We start from the raw sequence: 17598 nt of genomic DNA on the forward strand, positions 1-17598 counted from the left end.
CTTTAGCTCACCTATTGCACCTCGATATTACACACAAGCAAAATATATAAATACACAAAAGCATTCAAAATTTTTTTTTTTTTTTTTTTTTTTTAAATCAGCTTGGTAATAACAATTCTTGTTAATACTTTAATCAAAAAATAGGCTCACCTGCACTTTCAATTCAAGCTCTCGGATCTGGTCCTCCTTTAGCTTGATATCCATTGTTAGTTTCTTACACTCTGTTTCTAATTCAGTGATCCGCCGCCGCAATGTGTCTGTGCACTCCCCTCTAAAAAAAAAGTATGACAAAAGTATTGAATTATATCAAACCTAATAATAAATGATACCTTGATAGAAACAAGCAACAAGTCAGGAGTAAAATGGTTGATGAAAACTAGATTGGTAACATCAGATGTGCACCTACCTGGATGCTGCTGCTAGTGCTACTGCTCTGGCTGCTGTGGCCTCCTCTAACTTCTTTCGCTTCTTTTCGTCTGCAAGCTGTTTCTCGGCGGTGGCTCGAGCCTCCTGCTCTGCTTTGAGCCTCTTCTCCAGTTGGCCCACTGCCTGTTTGTCCTTTTGCTTTGCCTGCACAGCATTATGGAGCCTACAAGTGCACAGGCACACACATAACAGAACAGCACTTTAACAAATAGGAAATACAGGGGAGGCAGAATCAGTATTTCTTATCTGAGCTGTATGTATTCATCATCGTTTTATGTGTTGTAGCATTAGTTTTAACCAGCCAACCTAAATGGCTGGTATCAGAAACTAACTTGTGAATGTAAAGCTGTTCAGCAGCAAGTGTTGATGTGATGATGAAACTGCTGTTTTCCTATAGTGTTTATTTAAACCAATGCATGACAATGAACACCCTGAATTATCCAGATAGTAACAATTCTTAACCAAAACAATAACTTGCCTAACCATGTTCAGACCTGTTGGAAAGTAGCACCACTCACTTGTTCTGCAGCAGCTCGTTCTCCTGGCGCAGTTGGCCAAGCTCGGTGCGTATGGAGCGCTCAGCACTGCCCAGCGAGCCGATCTGGCTGCGCAGGTCCTGTTCCACCTGCCGGCTGGCCTGCAGGTCTGCCTTCAACTTTTTAACGTCCTGCTCCAATCTGTCCAAGGTGGGAGAGTGAGCAGAGGAGATGCATTGATGTGACATTAAATATGCAAATATGCATTAAAAAATGCACAACGCCATTGCTGTAAGCACAGATGAAGTTGCATTCCAAGTAATGTTACACCTTAGTATAAATCACAGTAGAAAACGGCTGCCACAGCAAAACATTGCTTGAATTATTACTGCTGCCAAAGCCAGTTCATTCAATCTATTCTGACTTAGAAATGAAATAAAAGACTAATTTAAAAGATTCTTTTAAATGAATCTCATTTAAAAGATTCTTTTAAAATCATTTAAAAGATTCTTTTAAATGAGTCAAACACACAGCATAACTAAGAAAACTACACATTAATGCTTCTGTGTGTTTTCATTCATTCTTACAGGACCTAAGAGTGGGTGAAGGAAGCTTCATAACCATTTTTATGTCCTACTCTCCGGAAAGAAGATCATCAATCCTAGTCAAACTTTCAGCATGAGAAGATTTATGATAAAAACAAGGTGAAACCTTAAAGCAGAATCTGATGCTACAGATATTGTTATAAATTCATGTTCTATCTGCTGTCATCTCAAACAGCCACCAAGCAAAACCTGCAACAAAAATCCACATTGCAAAAAGTAAACCAATGACAAAATGAAATAGAAACCAGACAGGGAGGCACTAAAACAATGACAGACACTGTACATCATGCCCAATACCTTTGACATTTTAAACCCTACACTAAACTTGCTTAAAAAACACAACATTAAAAAGTTTTTAAATCAACTATGTTGCACACGAAAAATTGCAAACAACAAGAGTGAGATTACATTTTTCAACACCCTCAGTCCAATTAAGTCGCACCAGGGATAGGCGGTCTTAATGACCATCTGTTTGCTTTGTGCAGTTTCTGTTATATTGTCAATGGCCTAAGTTTGGGAGGTCAGCTGAACAGGGACAGATTCAGGTGTTTTAAAATGGATTTGTTTTTGCTATATATAGCACGATCAATTTCTGATCCCCGTTTGCTTGCTCCAGGTACACCAGCTGTCAAAACGTAATTTGTGCACTCCATAAAAGCACTGGAGCCACTTTGGGTGAAGCATAAAATAAACAAACCAGAAAATAAACAGCATCCAGCCATCACATAGTATAGCCAGGCTTTACCTTCCTAATGCAGAGTTATTCAGCCGTCCAACATTTTACTACTTTACTAAATTTAATGGAGTACATGTACTTTTGGCTTAGTGTGCAGTGTGAATTAGAATTGATACCATCATCAGGATCAATGTGAACTGGACATCCCTAGCCTCAACACATACTTCACAGTGGAAGACAAGCTTACATTTGACACAATATTTGATGTGGCAAAGCCTAAGTTCTCTCAAATAGTTTGTTGCAGTATAGCAGTGTTTAAAATATAACATGTATAGTATGGTCTTAATGAGTATGTGTCTTGATGAATTTGTCAAAGTCTAGCCTGACTCAGATGTAGGCCCTGCCACTGGGTGCTTACTGGGAGACTAGTCATTGTCTGACCATGTGCTTCTTACCTAACAAGTGCTTCTGGCTTGCTCAGCTGGTTGTTGGGGATACAGTTGTCTGTGGGATCCCTGTGGGAGCCACCTGATGTCCCCTTCCCCACTGCAAACTTGTGCTTCTTCTCGTTCTTCCCCGCTGAAGAGGATGATGGTGCAGAGGAGGGCACGCTGCCGTTGGTAGCACTATGGCCGCGGGGTGAAGAGTTGAGTGTTGCGGCATTGCTGCTAGCATTTTTGTAGTTTTTAGAGGAGGAGGAGGAGGAGGAGGAGCAGGAGGAATTGTTGTCCTCTTTAAGCAAGAGATTCTCTGTACTGCCCAGCTCTGTGGTCAGTCTCTTGTTGTTCATATGGTTCTCCATATACTCCATCTCCTGAAGTTTAGAGTCCACTGATGATGGCAGGATGCTGTTGTGCTGCTTTTTAGCCTCCCCACCGCCCCTTCCCTCTTTCCCTTTTTCCCTATACTCTAGTTCCGGCAGTGGTGCCGATGTCTTTTTATTGGCTAGGGCGCCATTCTGTGACACTGGAGGTGTATCCACTTCAGATATTCCTTTAGCTGCTGCTGCTGCTGTAGGGAAGAAAAGGGGACACTTATGAAATATATATATATATATGACAACTGTCATGAAACTTCCTCTCAAAGAGTCTGGTACGTACCTGCTATATCCATCAAAAGTCTTCACTGACTGAGAGGCAGATCTTTCAACTACCCATGGATGTATCATCACTGACTCAAGGCAACAAGCTAGCCAACCAGACACAGGCTACAAGATAACACTACACACCTACTTGTATTTGCCTACTCTATTTTCAGAATTTTTTTTAGGTGTCTAATTAATCAAATCAATCAAATTTTATTGTTTAGATCTAGTAGATACTGTATGTGAACCTCAGATTTCATAAACCTGGTGCCTCATGTGTGCTAACAGTATATAGGCATGTACATGGATTTGAACCATACCTTCTTCTGCTTCTCGCTCTTGCCTCTGAAGCATCTGTTGCTCTGGAGGCAGAGCCTGCTGCAGGAGCTGCATGTAAAATTCATTCTCCTTTTGCACCTCCTTCTGCTTCCGGAGGCGCATCTTATAGCTCACGTAGCTCTTGAAGCCGAAGCCCAGTGTGACCACTGGGTAGCCAATGCTACAGAGATGGAGATAAACAAGTGCACTCACAAGTCAACTCTTGGCTTATAAATCAAAAACTACAAAAGTACTGATTTAGTCAAGGAAACACTGCTGCAAAAATTGACTAATAATTCTTCTTCTTTATGTAGTGTTAACTAGTGAATGAGGTTGTGTGAAAATTTATATTCATATGTTCATTTAATCCTGTCTTTACTTCACATCATTCCTCTGCACCATGGTGACACATTCACAGTCAACACTAAACGCAGATAAGTCTTTCGATCAAAACATGCCTGTCAAGGACGGTGTTCCACTGCCCCTAGTTAAAACACAACAGTGGCTCACCAGTGTGCAGCAAAAGGACGACACAGGTCCACATGGAAGTTCTTCAGGTCTTTGAATCTGATGGCTGCCTCTATGTACACAAAAAGTATCCATAGAGACACTGTGGGCAGACAGACACCTCTCTCTGGAAAAAAGAAAACAAAATAAAGCAAGACACAGATGTTAGACGAGGGCATCGAACCTAACTGTGTCTATAGCAAAGATAATCAAAATCTGCCAGAGCTGTCACCGAATGCTTGGTCATTGTTTACTTCTTGTTTCATTCGATATTACCCAAGTTTTTCTCATGCAAACATTCTCATGTCTTTCAGTGTTAAAACAAGGCATCTGAACCTTTTTCTCTCAATGACAGAAAAACAGTTTGGTGCAAAATGTGTAAAATGTGTTATTCTTTTAGTATCCATACCAAAACTCAGGTATGATACTGCTTTGGTAGAATTAAGTGGGTACCCAGACTTGCTTTTAGACAAACACTCCTGACTTAGGCCTAGTGCCCAGCAGATGATGTGGCAGGCAACCACTTTGACTGTCCCAAATCAATTTTCTTAGAATATGGATAATGACGGGGTCATTAGACTCAATTAACATAGTTCTGCCTTTCTCTCCCTCTCCTGCACACAGTGCACGGCCAGAACAGGTTTAACAAGCTGGTAAACTTCTGCAGTGATTTCCCCATTGCCGCATTACCAGTGAACCAGGTGGCTTATGACAGAGTGGTCAGGATACAGACATGACCCATTGTCACCTTGGCTGTTATACACTCAGACACCTTTAACCACCAGGCTGTGGAGTGGCAAGGGATATTAATACTTGTGTGACATCCTATGGTTGTGAATGTCACTGGTGAGTTAAGTTGGAAGGCTCAGAAAGCATCTGGGGACCACTCTGTTTCTCCCTCCCCCAACTGGCACTTGGATTTCAATCTGACACCTGGCCTTTGGTCAACACAGGGGGATAACACTAAATCAGAGTGACAACTAATCCGCAGATTGCAGCTCACTTACACACACCGTGCAAAGTTCTAAGAAGCAAGCCAGCTATTTGCAAATATGATAACACAATGTACATGAGTATTGCTTTTCACACCTGCTTTTCATAGAAGCACTAGGTGGAAGTTCTGAGAAAAAGTGTGATCTGTGACTCCAAAGGAGGATTTATCTTAATTATCAACTGAGTAAATAAACTGAAAGCTTTTTCCTTCCTTTCTTTTTTATTTGCACTGTTAAACAGAACTTCTATAGACACAAAGGTCTTAGCCACAGGGTAGCTTTTGTTCCTCATCTATGTATGAGCCCCTCGCAAACCATTCTTCAACTTAATCACCGGCATTTGCCAATTTCCCATATGCAGTATTTTAACTACCAAATATGAAGACATCTTAACAGAGGAGGGCCATACCTGTGTGCCAAACATACTGCACCCACACATATGTACTGGCAGCGAAAAATAGCCATTGCACCGGGATGAAGAGGAGGCAAATGATGTCCGAGGTAAACGCCACACACACAAAGAATACTGAGAAGGCCTGTTGGTGAGAGGAGAGGTGGTTATGATAAAGAAGCAACATATGCAGTAAAGAGAGATGTAGGTTGCTTGTCTCCGTTAGTATTTCATGCTTAACTCTGACAAGTTAAAGTATCAAAGCTTAAACCATTCCCATAAAAAAGAAAATCTAAATGGTTTCCAGGCCTCAGTTGTTGGACGCCAGGTCATGGAAGGCGGGTTGCCATACCTTAATCAGTTATAATGGAAGTCACCTAGTCCTGGGTGATTAAATTCCGTATTTCATTGATGAAAAATTCTACCATGAATGGTTACACAAGCACTGCATTTTTGGATCTCTCTTTCTACATCTCAGTGAGACACAGACACACCAACACACACACCTACACAATGCATTCAATAAGAACAAGGTGTCCAGCATCAATACTAGACCCAAGGCCAAATGAAACTGACATATTAACATCATCATAGAAAACTTAGATAACACAGAGACTAAAGAAGCAGATGTGTAGTTTGTATGTCATGTCAGGTGAGAGGTCTGATCCAAGGAAACAGCAAACAAGATTACGGTGAAAACAGCTTTTTGTTTTTGTGGGTGTAGAAGAACTCAACTGAACCAATGGCAAACTGACTGAAAGTTCAGATTCCTTTAGGAGGGTGCTACGTTCATACTCCGAAATGTGATGTTCATTGTACACCTAGTGCAGCACTCTCCTGTACACCCAGCTGTCTTCCAGGTTCCTTCTCTAATTTTGTTTGTGTTGCACTGTCTCTGAATCAATGTTATATGGGTTATTTTGTGATCCTGAAGGGATCTCTGACTCTCGACTCCTCACTATCACCTTGTCTCTTGTTATTTAAATGATCATTGATCATGTTCACATGCCCATAAGAAAATCAGATTATTGGGATAACTCAGGTAAGACATGAATTCACTTCTTTGAGTCAAAGCTCCCACATTTAAAGCTTATTACGAATAAATAATGCTACAGCAAGTTGTTCATTTTTTCAGGTTCTGTAATGTGAGGACATTTTTATCTTACTGTGTACTTGTGTCTGTACTTAAGTCTGATTTTGGATTTAATTACTATGGATACAAAGACCCACCGCTTTGTGTTCTTATCTTTCATTCCAATGCACCACACTTCTGTCAAGGCAATACCTTCCCTGTTCTGGTTCTTCTTATTCATGCACACCTCTTGCAGAAGCTCAGTTAAGCATTTGCATAAATTACCAACAAGTCATATTTCACCAACAGAAATGTATCTTGGCTTATCTATCCTTCTTATTTACATGACATTTAAGAAATCAAGTTACTGCAGAAAGGAAACAACAACCTGTGGTGCTGAGGACTTTCAAACTAAACATTTCGATGGTGAAGTCAGAACAGGAAAATAATCCATGTCTATAATTATGGCAAGTCTCTGTAATTGCTCATGAAGCAGAACTTTAAGCTTGTACATTCAACGTTTAAAAGTCGAGTGTTGAACAGAGAAAAAAAAATTCTGGTATTATGTTTCTCTGAGCTGCACATAGGCGAATGTGCATGGGGGTTCCTCATACACGTGCTGTTTCTTTTATACTTGTACATTTATGTTTGTTCTGCATCTCAGTTTCAAACCTGCTTCCCAACCAGAGCTGAATACGCCATCATCTTGCTTGACACCAGAGTTGTCACAATATCAGATTTTCACTACGTGATTATTGTGGCCAAAACAACTCACAATATTGATATTATATCTAGAGAAAATAAAATAATAATAATACTGCTATCTGCAAAATTATTATTTAACTTCATTTATTATGTGTTAAGTCTCTTTTTTGGCAAACAAATTAAACTCAAATACGAGTGTAGGGAGGTAGAGAGAGATCCCGTGACCCTAACTGTACAAAAACAATTACACTTAATGGATACTACAAAAGCAACCTGAACTGATAAACAAAAGATCCACAAGGCCTAACATCTGCCATCATGATATTATCATACGAGTAATATTAACACGATATCAATATTTCATTTTTTAAATATCACGGTTATGGTCAATACTTGTTTACTGCAACACCCCTACTTGACACACAGGTCCACAAAGCACATAGTTGAGATTTGAAAGGTGTGTGCACCGTTTACTCTGTGACCTACAGTTAGCCATAACAGCTTTCTTTGCATAGTTTTTTGTAAATACAATACATGTTTCTTTGGAAAATCGCAATAACAGCAGAAGACAGTTAGGTCATAGCTACTCACCAGCCCCTGGTATCTAAAGGAGTCGTACACACTCCGGATGAAGAGCCAGAACGGCCAAAGGTACTCGAACCTGAACTCCAGCACAAAGTCTGCCAGTAGTACCAGTGCCCACACCACCAGGAACTTCAAGTACAGGAAGGTACTAATGAGAAGAAAAAACAGATTTCATGAGATGAATGCAAATACTCTACAACCTTCAAGAATGTGTTTTTTTCATAATGATTTTGTGATTTGTGTGAACAAGAATAGTACTTATCTTAACCCTCAAGAATCAATATATGGCAAGTCATCATTAAGTAAATACACTGAAAAGATTCAGCTTGATTGTGAGTGTGTGTGTGTGGGGGGGGGGGGTGAATCAAGTGCAAGATGCATGTCTGGAGCTGCAGTTTGATAGATTATGTGCCTATGTGCACTGCAGTTGGTCTAAGCAGCTTATGTTATAAGATGCAACTGGGTGTATATATAGTATATAGATATTTAAAAGATTTGTGAGGGTATTCTGAAAGAGGTCTACATCTGCACATAGTTATATTCTTATGTCGTGCTGCTTAGAACATTTTAACACATTGACAAGATACAGTTAATAGATGTCTTTAGGGTTGTGGCAGTAACACATGCACAGGGAATGCTGTTGTGCTGGTTCTTTCTCATAGTCACAATTCGTGTCGATTTAATAAGATAGAAACATTTGATGTCAGTTGACATTTTTGTTGATAGAACACTGGTGGGGGTGTTCTTTGATCTCCAAAGCATGACTGTTTTGTGATGGGGGCATCTGTTCAATAATTCAAGGGCCGCCCCACAGCTCTAGGTCTAGATGCCACGTGTGTAACTAGTGCCCTTTAACGTTTGGTTTATCAGGTCACATAGAAGTAGGACCTGTCAGGTGTTGCTGGAAGGACAACCAAACAACTTAAAGTTGTCCAAACTAAATAGTGCTACACAAGCGCTTAAGTAGTTAGGCTAACTGACTGTAGTCCTATCAGCTCATGTTTACAATTAATGTTAACATGGGTTAAGATATTACTGGATAAGTGAGCTGTATGTGGTGAAGTTGGCAATGAGAAGACAAAGCTGCTGTGGTGCTAGCTAACAGAAGTTACATTAGCTAACAGGGAAACAGCTCATTTTGACGCGGCAAGCAGATGACAACTGTCGCTGGAAGACGACAGATAGTCGGCGTTGTTTAATCAGTATCCAAAAACCCACTACAAATTAATTCAGACAGTAACGTTGCTATGAAAGAAACCTTGTGACATGGTTCAGAATAGGCTGTGCTGCGGCCTAGCGCTACAACTAGCTTAACGGCTAACGTTACCTTCTAACTAATGTACAACGAAAACATACCGCTAGCATACACTACGTTGTCACTGGCAGCTAGCTAGGTTAATAAGAGTTCTAGCGGTGGCAGTTCATTAACACATCAGTGGCAACGTTTGTAAGTTTCATGTTCTGCAGCTATCAAGCCGCAAGCATCTCCATTCAGTGGCCCCCATTATTGTCGTGAGGAGGACCCCATCGTCAGGCTCCACATAAGTTACCTGCCGTATATACCCTCGGTGATTCGGTTCCGTTTCAACGGCCGTCGGAGTTTGCTGCAGTCCGCATTGCGCCGCTTCATCCTCCTCCGCTTGGCTTTGGCCTTCGAGTAACCACTGTAATCTTATCCAGTTTTCTTGTGTATACGGACAAAAATAAAAAATGAAGTGCCTGTGGTGTATGTCGCTGTTACTATTTTTCTCCACTGGAAACAAAGAAATAAATAAAGGACTCTATTCGGGAACCTCCTCTTTTCTGTGAGCGCAGGCTCAATAAGCCCAAACCGCGCTGTATTTTACGTACGTCCAGTTGTCAGACGGCTGGTATATCCAATCAGTCTATCCGCCGAGGCCTCATACTTTGACGGCTACAGACATGAGCCACTTACGTTGCTCCGTTGCCGCTCACTCACTTCTCCTCCGCCAAAGGCAACAGGACAGACCGAGGAGGCGAGGGCCGCTGTGTGCGAAGCGTCTCGCCGTTAAACCAATCAGATTTTTGTGGACAAATCGGGCACCGCTGATTGACCAATCAACTGATCACGGAGGCGGGCTTTATGTCAGAGGTCTCTGCCTTTGGTTTATTATGGGCAGAAAATATGCAGTCTTCGGGACAAAATTCCCTTTGTGTCAGACATGAAAACATCCACTCCAACACACGGGGTTATTTATATCAGAGCCTTTATGTGCAGTTCATTGACAGACTTGCTCCATGGCCTTGTTTGCCATCTATGTTTTGTAACCAGGTCAAAATGTGTACATTGTATATGAGCGTGTGCGTGTGTTTGACTAAAAAGTGTGTTGCTGTTATCGTTGCTTATAATTATGATTTACTTAACCAATGGCTGTTTACCGTTATACCATTGTCTGTAGGCCCAGAGTAAAGTAACATGATGAAAATAAAACTAGTGAACTGACCTCGATAGCATTCTTTAAAGAATATAAAAATAATTTATAATTGCTGTCTGTAAATTAAATATCCTGTGAATGTTTTAAGCATTTTATGTCGTTCCTCCTTTGGTTGACAACTCATAATCAAGCATATAAAATTGTTGCCAAGCTATAAGGACCTCACTTAAATATGCAATTCAACACTTATATATGAGTATACTACCTATATTTTCTCTTTTATAAAATTGTATTAAAGAGAGGATTGGTGCTCTTAGTTGAGATCAAATGTGTGTTTCAATGAACATTAACATCAAACTTCACTCATGTGTTCCTTCTGCTGGCACAGCAGCTGATAAAAACGTAAATGTTGTTCTTGAGGATGCGCCAATTTTCATAGCGCCAGGGCTTCACATGCGTCAGTTGGAAGAGAAGACCGCAGACAACATCTCCAATGGCTCCTCGGTACACACCAAGTCTTCGCTCCCGTCTGGCACCCATGCTGCTTTTCTTGCAGCTAGGGTTCATTGTCATTTTTGCCTTTTACACTGAGATCCAAAGCAGAGGAAACGATTATGGAAAAACTTTCAGCAACATTTACCCCGGTGAGTAGTGACATTTTAAAATTCAGCAGTGTTGGGAGGTGCTGCAGTTAACCCTGCTGGGCATTGATAAGCTCCTACAGTTGCTGATTCTTTTAGAGCAGATGAACTGTGGTGTCCCCTGAGAACTGAGCTATCAACTGAAATACACCAGAAGTGACTGTATTGTCTGGGTCTGTATTGTGATTCAGATATGTGACACTTTTTAAAAGCTCCCTACTTCTCTTCTCTTGCAGAGTTCCAGGATGTGAATGTGATTGTGATACTAGGTTTTGGCTTCTTGTGTACTTTCCTGGTGCGGTACAGTTTCAGTGCCTCTGCCTTCAACCTCCTTGTGGCAGTCATGGCCACCCAATTGGCAATCATACTCAATGGTATTGAGTATAACAGAGGAAAGATCAGGCTAGATTTGAGAAGGTAGGACATCACACTTCAGAGTTGCTTTCATGAGTGATCTCTTTTGATTCTGTTGGTCCATATATGTCTATTATACTGGATATGGCTTGTATAAAATAAATTGTCACTCCATTGATCAGAGGTGTATTGAACAGAATAAAAAAATAGGTACATGATGTTATAGGATATTTTACAGCTCTAGCTTTGAAGTCACTGCTTGTAATGTTTTTATATAGCTTGGTAGAAGCTGAAATGTGCACAGCTTCTGTCCTCATTTCCATTGGAGCTGTTCTGGGGAAGACCAACCCTGTTCAGCTTATCCTCATCGCCCTGCTGGAGGTGTCGGGGTTTATCTTGAATAAATGGGTCCTCCAGACTCTGCTGAGGGTGAGCGACATTTAATTGAGCATTTCACCCTTTCATCAGATCTTCAAGCCAAGCATATTCACATCATACAGTATACAGTGCGTGATATGTACGTAGGGTTTGTCCTGATGATAATGTTTCCTGACGGTAGGTCTGGCTGCTGAACAGCATCATGGTGCTTCACATCTTCGGGGCTTTCTTTGGACTCATGCTGACCTGGATCCTGCATCGGGAAGGGCAATTTGAAAAAGAGAAATTTGACCACAAAACAGGATTATTCTCCATGTTGGGTGAGAAATTTTCTCTGTTTTTCCTGATGTTATAGTATTTGTATGATTGCACAGTAACTGGGATGGTTACCCTTCAATTGAGGATCAAACCCTGCGTAAGCAAGCACAATAGAAATCCGGTTTGATGTTCTCTGTTTTCCAGGGACTGTGTTTCTGTGGATGTTTTGGCCCAGTTTCAACTCAGTCCTTGTGGACGATGGTACTCCTGGGAGGAAGTTAGGGGTCGTGTACAGCACCTACCTGGCCCTGGCTGTCAGTGCTGTAACAGCAGCTGCTGTGTCTATGCTTTCCAGTCCCAAGGGAAAACTCAACCTGGTATGATCTGACACTTGAGATCTTCACACATAATTATGCCACTATAGGCTGGACTGAAAGGGCTGGTGCCTAGAGATCCACCCAAAAACCTAACCAATCAGTCAATATGTTTGATACCAGCGTGGTCTGACTGAGGGCGTATATCTTCACTCTTCTGTCAGATCCATATGCAGTCATGCATCCTTGCTGGTGGTATTGCTGTTGGGGTCTCCATGTCAGTGGTTCATCAGCCATGGGAAGCTATGACAATTGGATTCACAGCTGCTGTTGTATCAAGCATTGGATACCGTTACCTCAAGGTTCTGATCACCACATGGACATTTTAGCCTTTGATTAATTAATGTATACATCAGAATCGCTGATTACCTCTTATTTTCCAGCTCCACATGCTATTTGCATTTGACTGCCATGACACCTGTGCTGTCCTCAGTACACACGGACTCCCTGGTCTACTGGGATGGGTAGCACATCTCCTCCTGAAGATTAAAGACTGTGATGATCACACAACGTAAGAATGCAACAGTCATATGACAGGCATTAACGCACACATACACTCAAAAGGTGTGACACACTGTGTCCTTCATTTGCAGGGCAATCCGGTTTGCTGTATTTCACATTTGTAGTCTCCTCATCACCATCACCTTAAGTCTGTCCATGGGAATCATTACAGGTAAGTTTCCACATTCATCACCTCCGCACAATCATAAAACATGACAGAAGAAATGAATTTTCATTTTGCACTATCTTGTAGTTACACAAATACGTTATCAAATAAGTTTTTAGTATTTTAGTGAAATTCACTTGAAGTTGCATCTTTTACAGCATCCAACAACACACTGTACTGTATATCAATACTAGTTTATATTTGCCATTTGTAAGCTTGTTTTCCTAATGACCTTTACATGTAATTATTAAAAGGACTTCTACTCAAGTGGAATTTGTGGAGACCAACCCAAGACAAGAAATGTTTTGATGATCAGGCTTTCTGGGAGGTATGCAATCTGTTATTTTCCTGTCTGCATTGAAAAAAAATGGTCAGTGATACTTAACAGTATTGTACTTGGCCTTATTTTGTGTTATGCTACACCTTACAGAGCCAAAATCATGACTACCCTCTGAAATAAAATGTTTTCATATTTTACAGTTCCCCCATCTTGCAGTGCGCAAGTAAGGCAGTGGAGACAAGTCTGGAGTCCTGGAAGTACAAACAATTTTCTGCATAAATTCATGTCAATGTAAATAATTGATACAATTATTCTTATTTTAAATGCAAAGTAGTTAATAGAAACTTTATGAGTCCAAGGCTGGGACAAAAAAAAAAAAAAAAAGGTTTAAGTGGAAAAGCATGAAGAGAAGAGTCATTTATTGTTCAGTATGTTTATGTTTAATGCTGCCATGGCTGTCGGAAAATGACCTCATGGTCTGGATATTACATAAGCAAAATGGATAAGTGTAGCAGTCAAATACAAATCTCCAATACACAAACTGCATCCTACAGTTGTGAAACCTTTGTTGACTTCAGGTCAGCAGTGTGAGCTAATTAACCCTCAACAATAAATCTGGATGATTGCAACGTTTCAGAGCTGACAGAGCGTTATTTCAGGAAAAATACAAACAACCCCATATGGTTACATTCAGTATATGTGTATGTGCACAGTATTTTGTGACGTTTTTCTCAATATATTTTGTACCATAATAATTTATGTACTTTCCAGTCAAACAGTTCAAATTAAATGATGTCATAGAAGTCAGTATACCCAAAGAAACGTAGACAGCTCAGGGAAGTACATCTCCCAAAATACACATTTTGTTATACACAATTTGTAAACCATTCTAAGTACATGGCTACACAGTCTGAGTGCAAACCGACACATTTAAAGATGTGCCACATTTGAAAATATTCAAACTTTCAGGAACTCTATTAAAATTTGTGCTTAGTTATGATTTAGCCATTATAAAGCAAATGACATAAATTAAACATGTTAAATTGAATGCTAAAAAAAGTTATTATACATTAAGTGAATAACCACTAAAGCATATTGTCTCATACAATATAGAAAGCAAGCTTTATAATGGTGAACATAAAGACACAGTCCATTACTGCCACAGATCCTCTGTGCGTCCAAACTTGAAGACCAAACCCCTGCACCAAAAGACAGGAAGACAGTGTGAGGATGTGAAGGGTAAATATGAACTGAAAGTAAGGCTAAGTCCACACTACTACATTTTCGTTTTAAAACACATTTCTTTTCCTACATTACCTCCTGCCGTCCACACTACTCCAGAGTTTTTGAGCCCTGACAACAGAGAGTTTTTGGAAACATTTCTAGCCCCATTTTAGTTTGAAAACTCTGGGGTTGTGTTGTAGTCTGGACGGGCAAAACGAAGACTGTTGGAAACGATGATGTAGACACCTGCTGTCGCTCCCTGAGTGGGTCTTATCAGCCTCGATTACCAGTGGTGAAAGCAACATGAATAAGGAATTAATAGCGTTACTGGCCTTGTTGTTTTGGCTAGCAGCTGTTGTGCAGTTAAATACTACTGTTCCTCGTTTGTACTATATTGTGTGACTTATCAACTGCAGAGTAGACAGTCTGCTTCTTGTTTACACCAGCTCGAGCATGCTAAGTGAATGGTCATGTATGTTTGCGTTTTCAGATGTGTCTGGACGGAGATCGTTTCCGATACGGAGCTAAAATGGTCACCTGGACCAAGATTGTTTTTGTTTTAAAATGCCATTTAAAAATGAAAGCGTAGTAGTGTGGACGTAGACTAAGATGCAGCCGTGGACTACCGACTTACCCAAAGAAAATGAATGCGTTTTGGAAGAAAATGGCAATACCAGGGTACACAACAGGCTTCTCTGTAAAAGACACAACAGGTTTATAGAGGTTATAAAATGATGCAACATGTATCGTTTTGCACATGTACCTACATTCAGTAACTGCATCATACTGCCTTCTATTTAATCTCACTCTCTTTTTAAAACACTCTTCTGAGTTGCTTAATACTGTAAAATGACTCAATGTCACACCCCAAACTAATTCCTAAATAGTCGGTGCAAGTTGTGCTGTGCCAAGCAGACAAACAGGACTTACGAGGCACTACGAATCCTCCAAACAGAATCCACATGGAGGCAATGAGAGAACCAAAAGCCAGCATGAAGCCAATGAAGAGCCACACTCGTGCGCCTGCAAACAGAGATAAGAAAAGGTGGATTACTGGGTGAGTCAACACTGTGCTTCTTTATGGGTTTGTGTTTTACTGCATGTATGTTGTAAGAGTAATACAAGGAAACAGTTTGAAAATAGGGCATACATACTGTAGAAACCACATTTAACAGTATTAGAATACTTGGCTGACTAGAGAAGAAACCATCATCACAAATGGGAAAAATGAAATGTGCATGGGGAAATATGCTCATAATATAGAGTAGTTCATCAGGTATTTTCTGTCACACACACCTGTCTGTCCCATGCAGCCTTCACTGTAGCTGTCTCCTCTCACTTGGCCATTTGAAACAGCATTTATCCTAAATGGTTCAAATGAGAGAAAAAACAATTACAAACATATCAGAAGCTACTTAGTAAGTTATTTTTTTACCAGATTGCTTATGTTGAAAAGAAGGTAATAAGAAATTTTCAACGCCAAAACTGAAGAATCTAATGACCTGAGGAAGAGCAATATAACAAAAAAAAAATCATCATCCAACGGTCCACTAACTTAGTATTTCTGAAGCTTTTCAGCCACGTCTTGTGGCCTTCCTTGGTTGATGTAGTTGTTCAATTGTCATGGAGATGATTTAGTTGCTATCATGTAGCCTAAGTATGGAATTTCAGTCACGTGATAGCAGCTGTATGTGGAAAACAGATCAAAAACCACTGACTGACTGGAAAAGGGCTAAAGCCAGCAAACAGGACTCAGTGGACGGCCCGTGAAAGATTGAGGCGGTCACCCACAACAGAGACCATCTTTGAACAGGGACAGGGGTAACAATCTCTCCCCATATACGACCACCTGTTATCTTGTGACCGGAATGTCATATTTAATTCATGTTATAACAACTAAACCATCTTAGTGACAACTGATCAAATTCATACACAGTGGAAACTGAAGGAGCTAAAACTTCCTGTGACAGAAACAGTATGCAAAGCCTGTCTTACATTAGAAAGGCCACTGTAGCGATGACTCCACAAGTGTGATAGGCATGATGAAACTGTCCCTGATCAGGATATTTCACTGCTGCATCGATGATGATCCACCAACCAGTGAAGAACTACAACGACAAGATCCATAGTTAGCCTGAGGAGTTCATTGACTATTTTCTCACATGTGAAGCTTTAATGAGAATGTATAACAAATCTTCTTGTTGACTATTTACAAACGGGAATCCACAATTCTGAATATGTTATCATTAAAAGCTAGAGGTAAATACAGATCATTAACATGACTCTCAAAATAGCCCACATTACCCTACAGTAGCAACAGTCTGTATGGCCTAATAGGAAATCAGTGAAAATACCAGCACTCCAGCAGCGATAGATGCAATGGTGTTTCTTCTCTCTCCCCAGTCCACATTGCACTCGCAGTCTCCGCACCGGATTCCGTCCAGAAAGCCTGACATGACTGTGGGAGAGGGCGTTAGGTCCAACAAGGTGTAAAAATGAAAACAACTACAGAAACACCTTGTCAGCTTGACAACATAAGTCTTTGTGATATACAATCGCTAGTATATAATAGCTAAAGTCAACTCCCCCCCAAAGTGATATCTGAAACCTGAAAAACAATTTTGTGCGCAGTAGCGTAGCTGTACAGTAAGTGTGATTAACCCCACACCAAGCAGCAACAAATCTGTAACTCCACGCTTACACACTAAATGTGCAGCTTTCTAACACCTATTCGACAACAAAGCTGTCGACGTATCAAACTTAAAGGCTGCAGAAACAGACGTTGTCTTCATACATCAGATAAAAACACGTCCGTGTCGATTCTTTTGTTCATCGCTTTGGCACTAGCAAACATTTCCTTGAAGTGTTCTTCTTGCTACAAAGTCGCTGAAAATAATGTCATAACTCAAACGACAGCGGTTGTACCAAGTACAAACATACAGAGACACGGCATTATTTGACAGTAATGACATTCTCAAAAGATTTCTTACCTTTTATTTTCGGTTTTTGATGTGAACCTCTTGGATAAAGCCGACTTTGCTTCCGAAAGAGCTCGGTCATGCACATGCGCAGTTCATCCACACCCATTTGATGAGGGAACCTCTGAGACGCTGATGATGATGGTGCCTTCAGGTGCTATTGGACTAAACGGCATTTTTAAAAAGATAACATTATAAGGACATTATCGAT

The 17598-nt window shown here is 40.6% G+C and overlaps 3 protein-coding genes across 4 annotated transcripts; 1 reads left to right on the forward strand and 2 right to left on the reverse strand.

Moving 5' to 3' along the window:
* Window positions 1-76: 76 nt before the first annotated feature.
* maco1b (macoilin 1b) lies at window positions 77-9787 on the reverse strand. Of its 2 annotated transcripts, none has more exons than XM_023399870.2 (9): window positions 9388-9787; window positions 7844-7985; window positions 5494-5620; window positions 4096-4219; window positions 3588-3766; window positions 2639-3191; window positions 945-1103; window positions 407-589; window positions 77-271 (listed from the first exon to the last, which is right to left on the reverse strand). In XM_023399870.2, the coding sequence occupies exons 1-9, from the start codon at window positions 9465-9467 to the stop codon at window positions 130-132; spliced, it is 1689 nt and encodes a 562-aa protein (XP_023255638.1). In that variant the 5' UTR covers window positions 9468-9787; the 3' UTR covers window positions 77-129. The 2 variants fall into 2 exon arrangements, with proteins under 2 accessions (XP_023255638.1, XP_023255637.1); XM_023399869.2 differs by having other exon boundaries at window positions 78-271; window positions 2639-3194; window positions 9388-9786.
* An 889-nt stretch (window positions 9788-10676) lies between these two features.
* Window positions 10677-13818, forward strand: rhd (Rh blood group, D antigen). The gene is made up of 10 exons (XM_023399899.2): window positions 10677-10877; window positions 11111-11291; window positions 11507-11657; window positions 11788-11926; window positions 12069-12241; window positions 12403-12540; window positions 12622-12749; window positions 12832-12911; window positions 13160-13233; window positions 13386-13818. Exons 1-10 carry the CDS (start codon window positions 10727-10729, stop codon window positions 13410-13412), a joined length of 1242 nt encoding a protein of 413 aa, XP_023255667.1. The 5' UTR covers window positions 10677-10726; the 3' UTR covers window positions 13413-13818.
* On the reverse strand, window positions 13603-17520 carry tmem50a (transmembrane protein 50A). The gene is made up of 7 exons (XM_023399900.2): window positions 17400-17520; window positions 16764-16867; window positions 16405-16517; window positions 15706-15773; window positions 15340-15432; window positions 15044-15104; window positions 13603-14384 (listed from the first exon to the last, which is right to left on the reverse strand). The coding sequence occupies exons 1-7, from the start codon at window positions 17494-17496 to the stop codon at window positions 14339-14341; spliced, it is 582 nt and encodes a 193-aa protein (XP_023255668.2). The 5' UTR covers window positions 17497-17520; the 3' UTR covers window positions 13603-14338.
* Between the last annotated feature and the right edge of the window lie 78 nt (window positions 17521-17598).

The sequence above is a fragment of the Seriola lalandi genome, unplaced genomic scaffold (genome assembly GCF_002814215.2).
Source record: "Seriola lalandi dorsalis isolate HSWRI2012SDOR001 ecotype SW California unplaced genomic scaffold, Sedor1 jcf7180002052126, whole genome shotgun sequence".
NCBI lineage: Eukaryota > Metazoa > Chordata > Actinopteri > Carangiformes > Carangidae > Seriola > Seriola lalandi.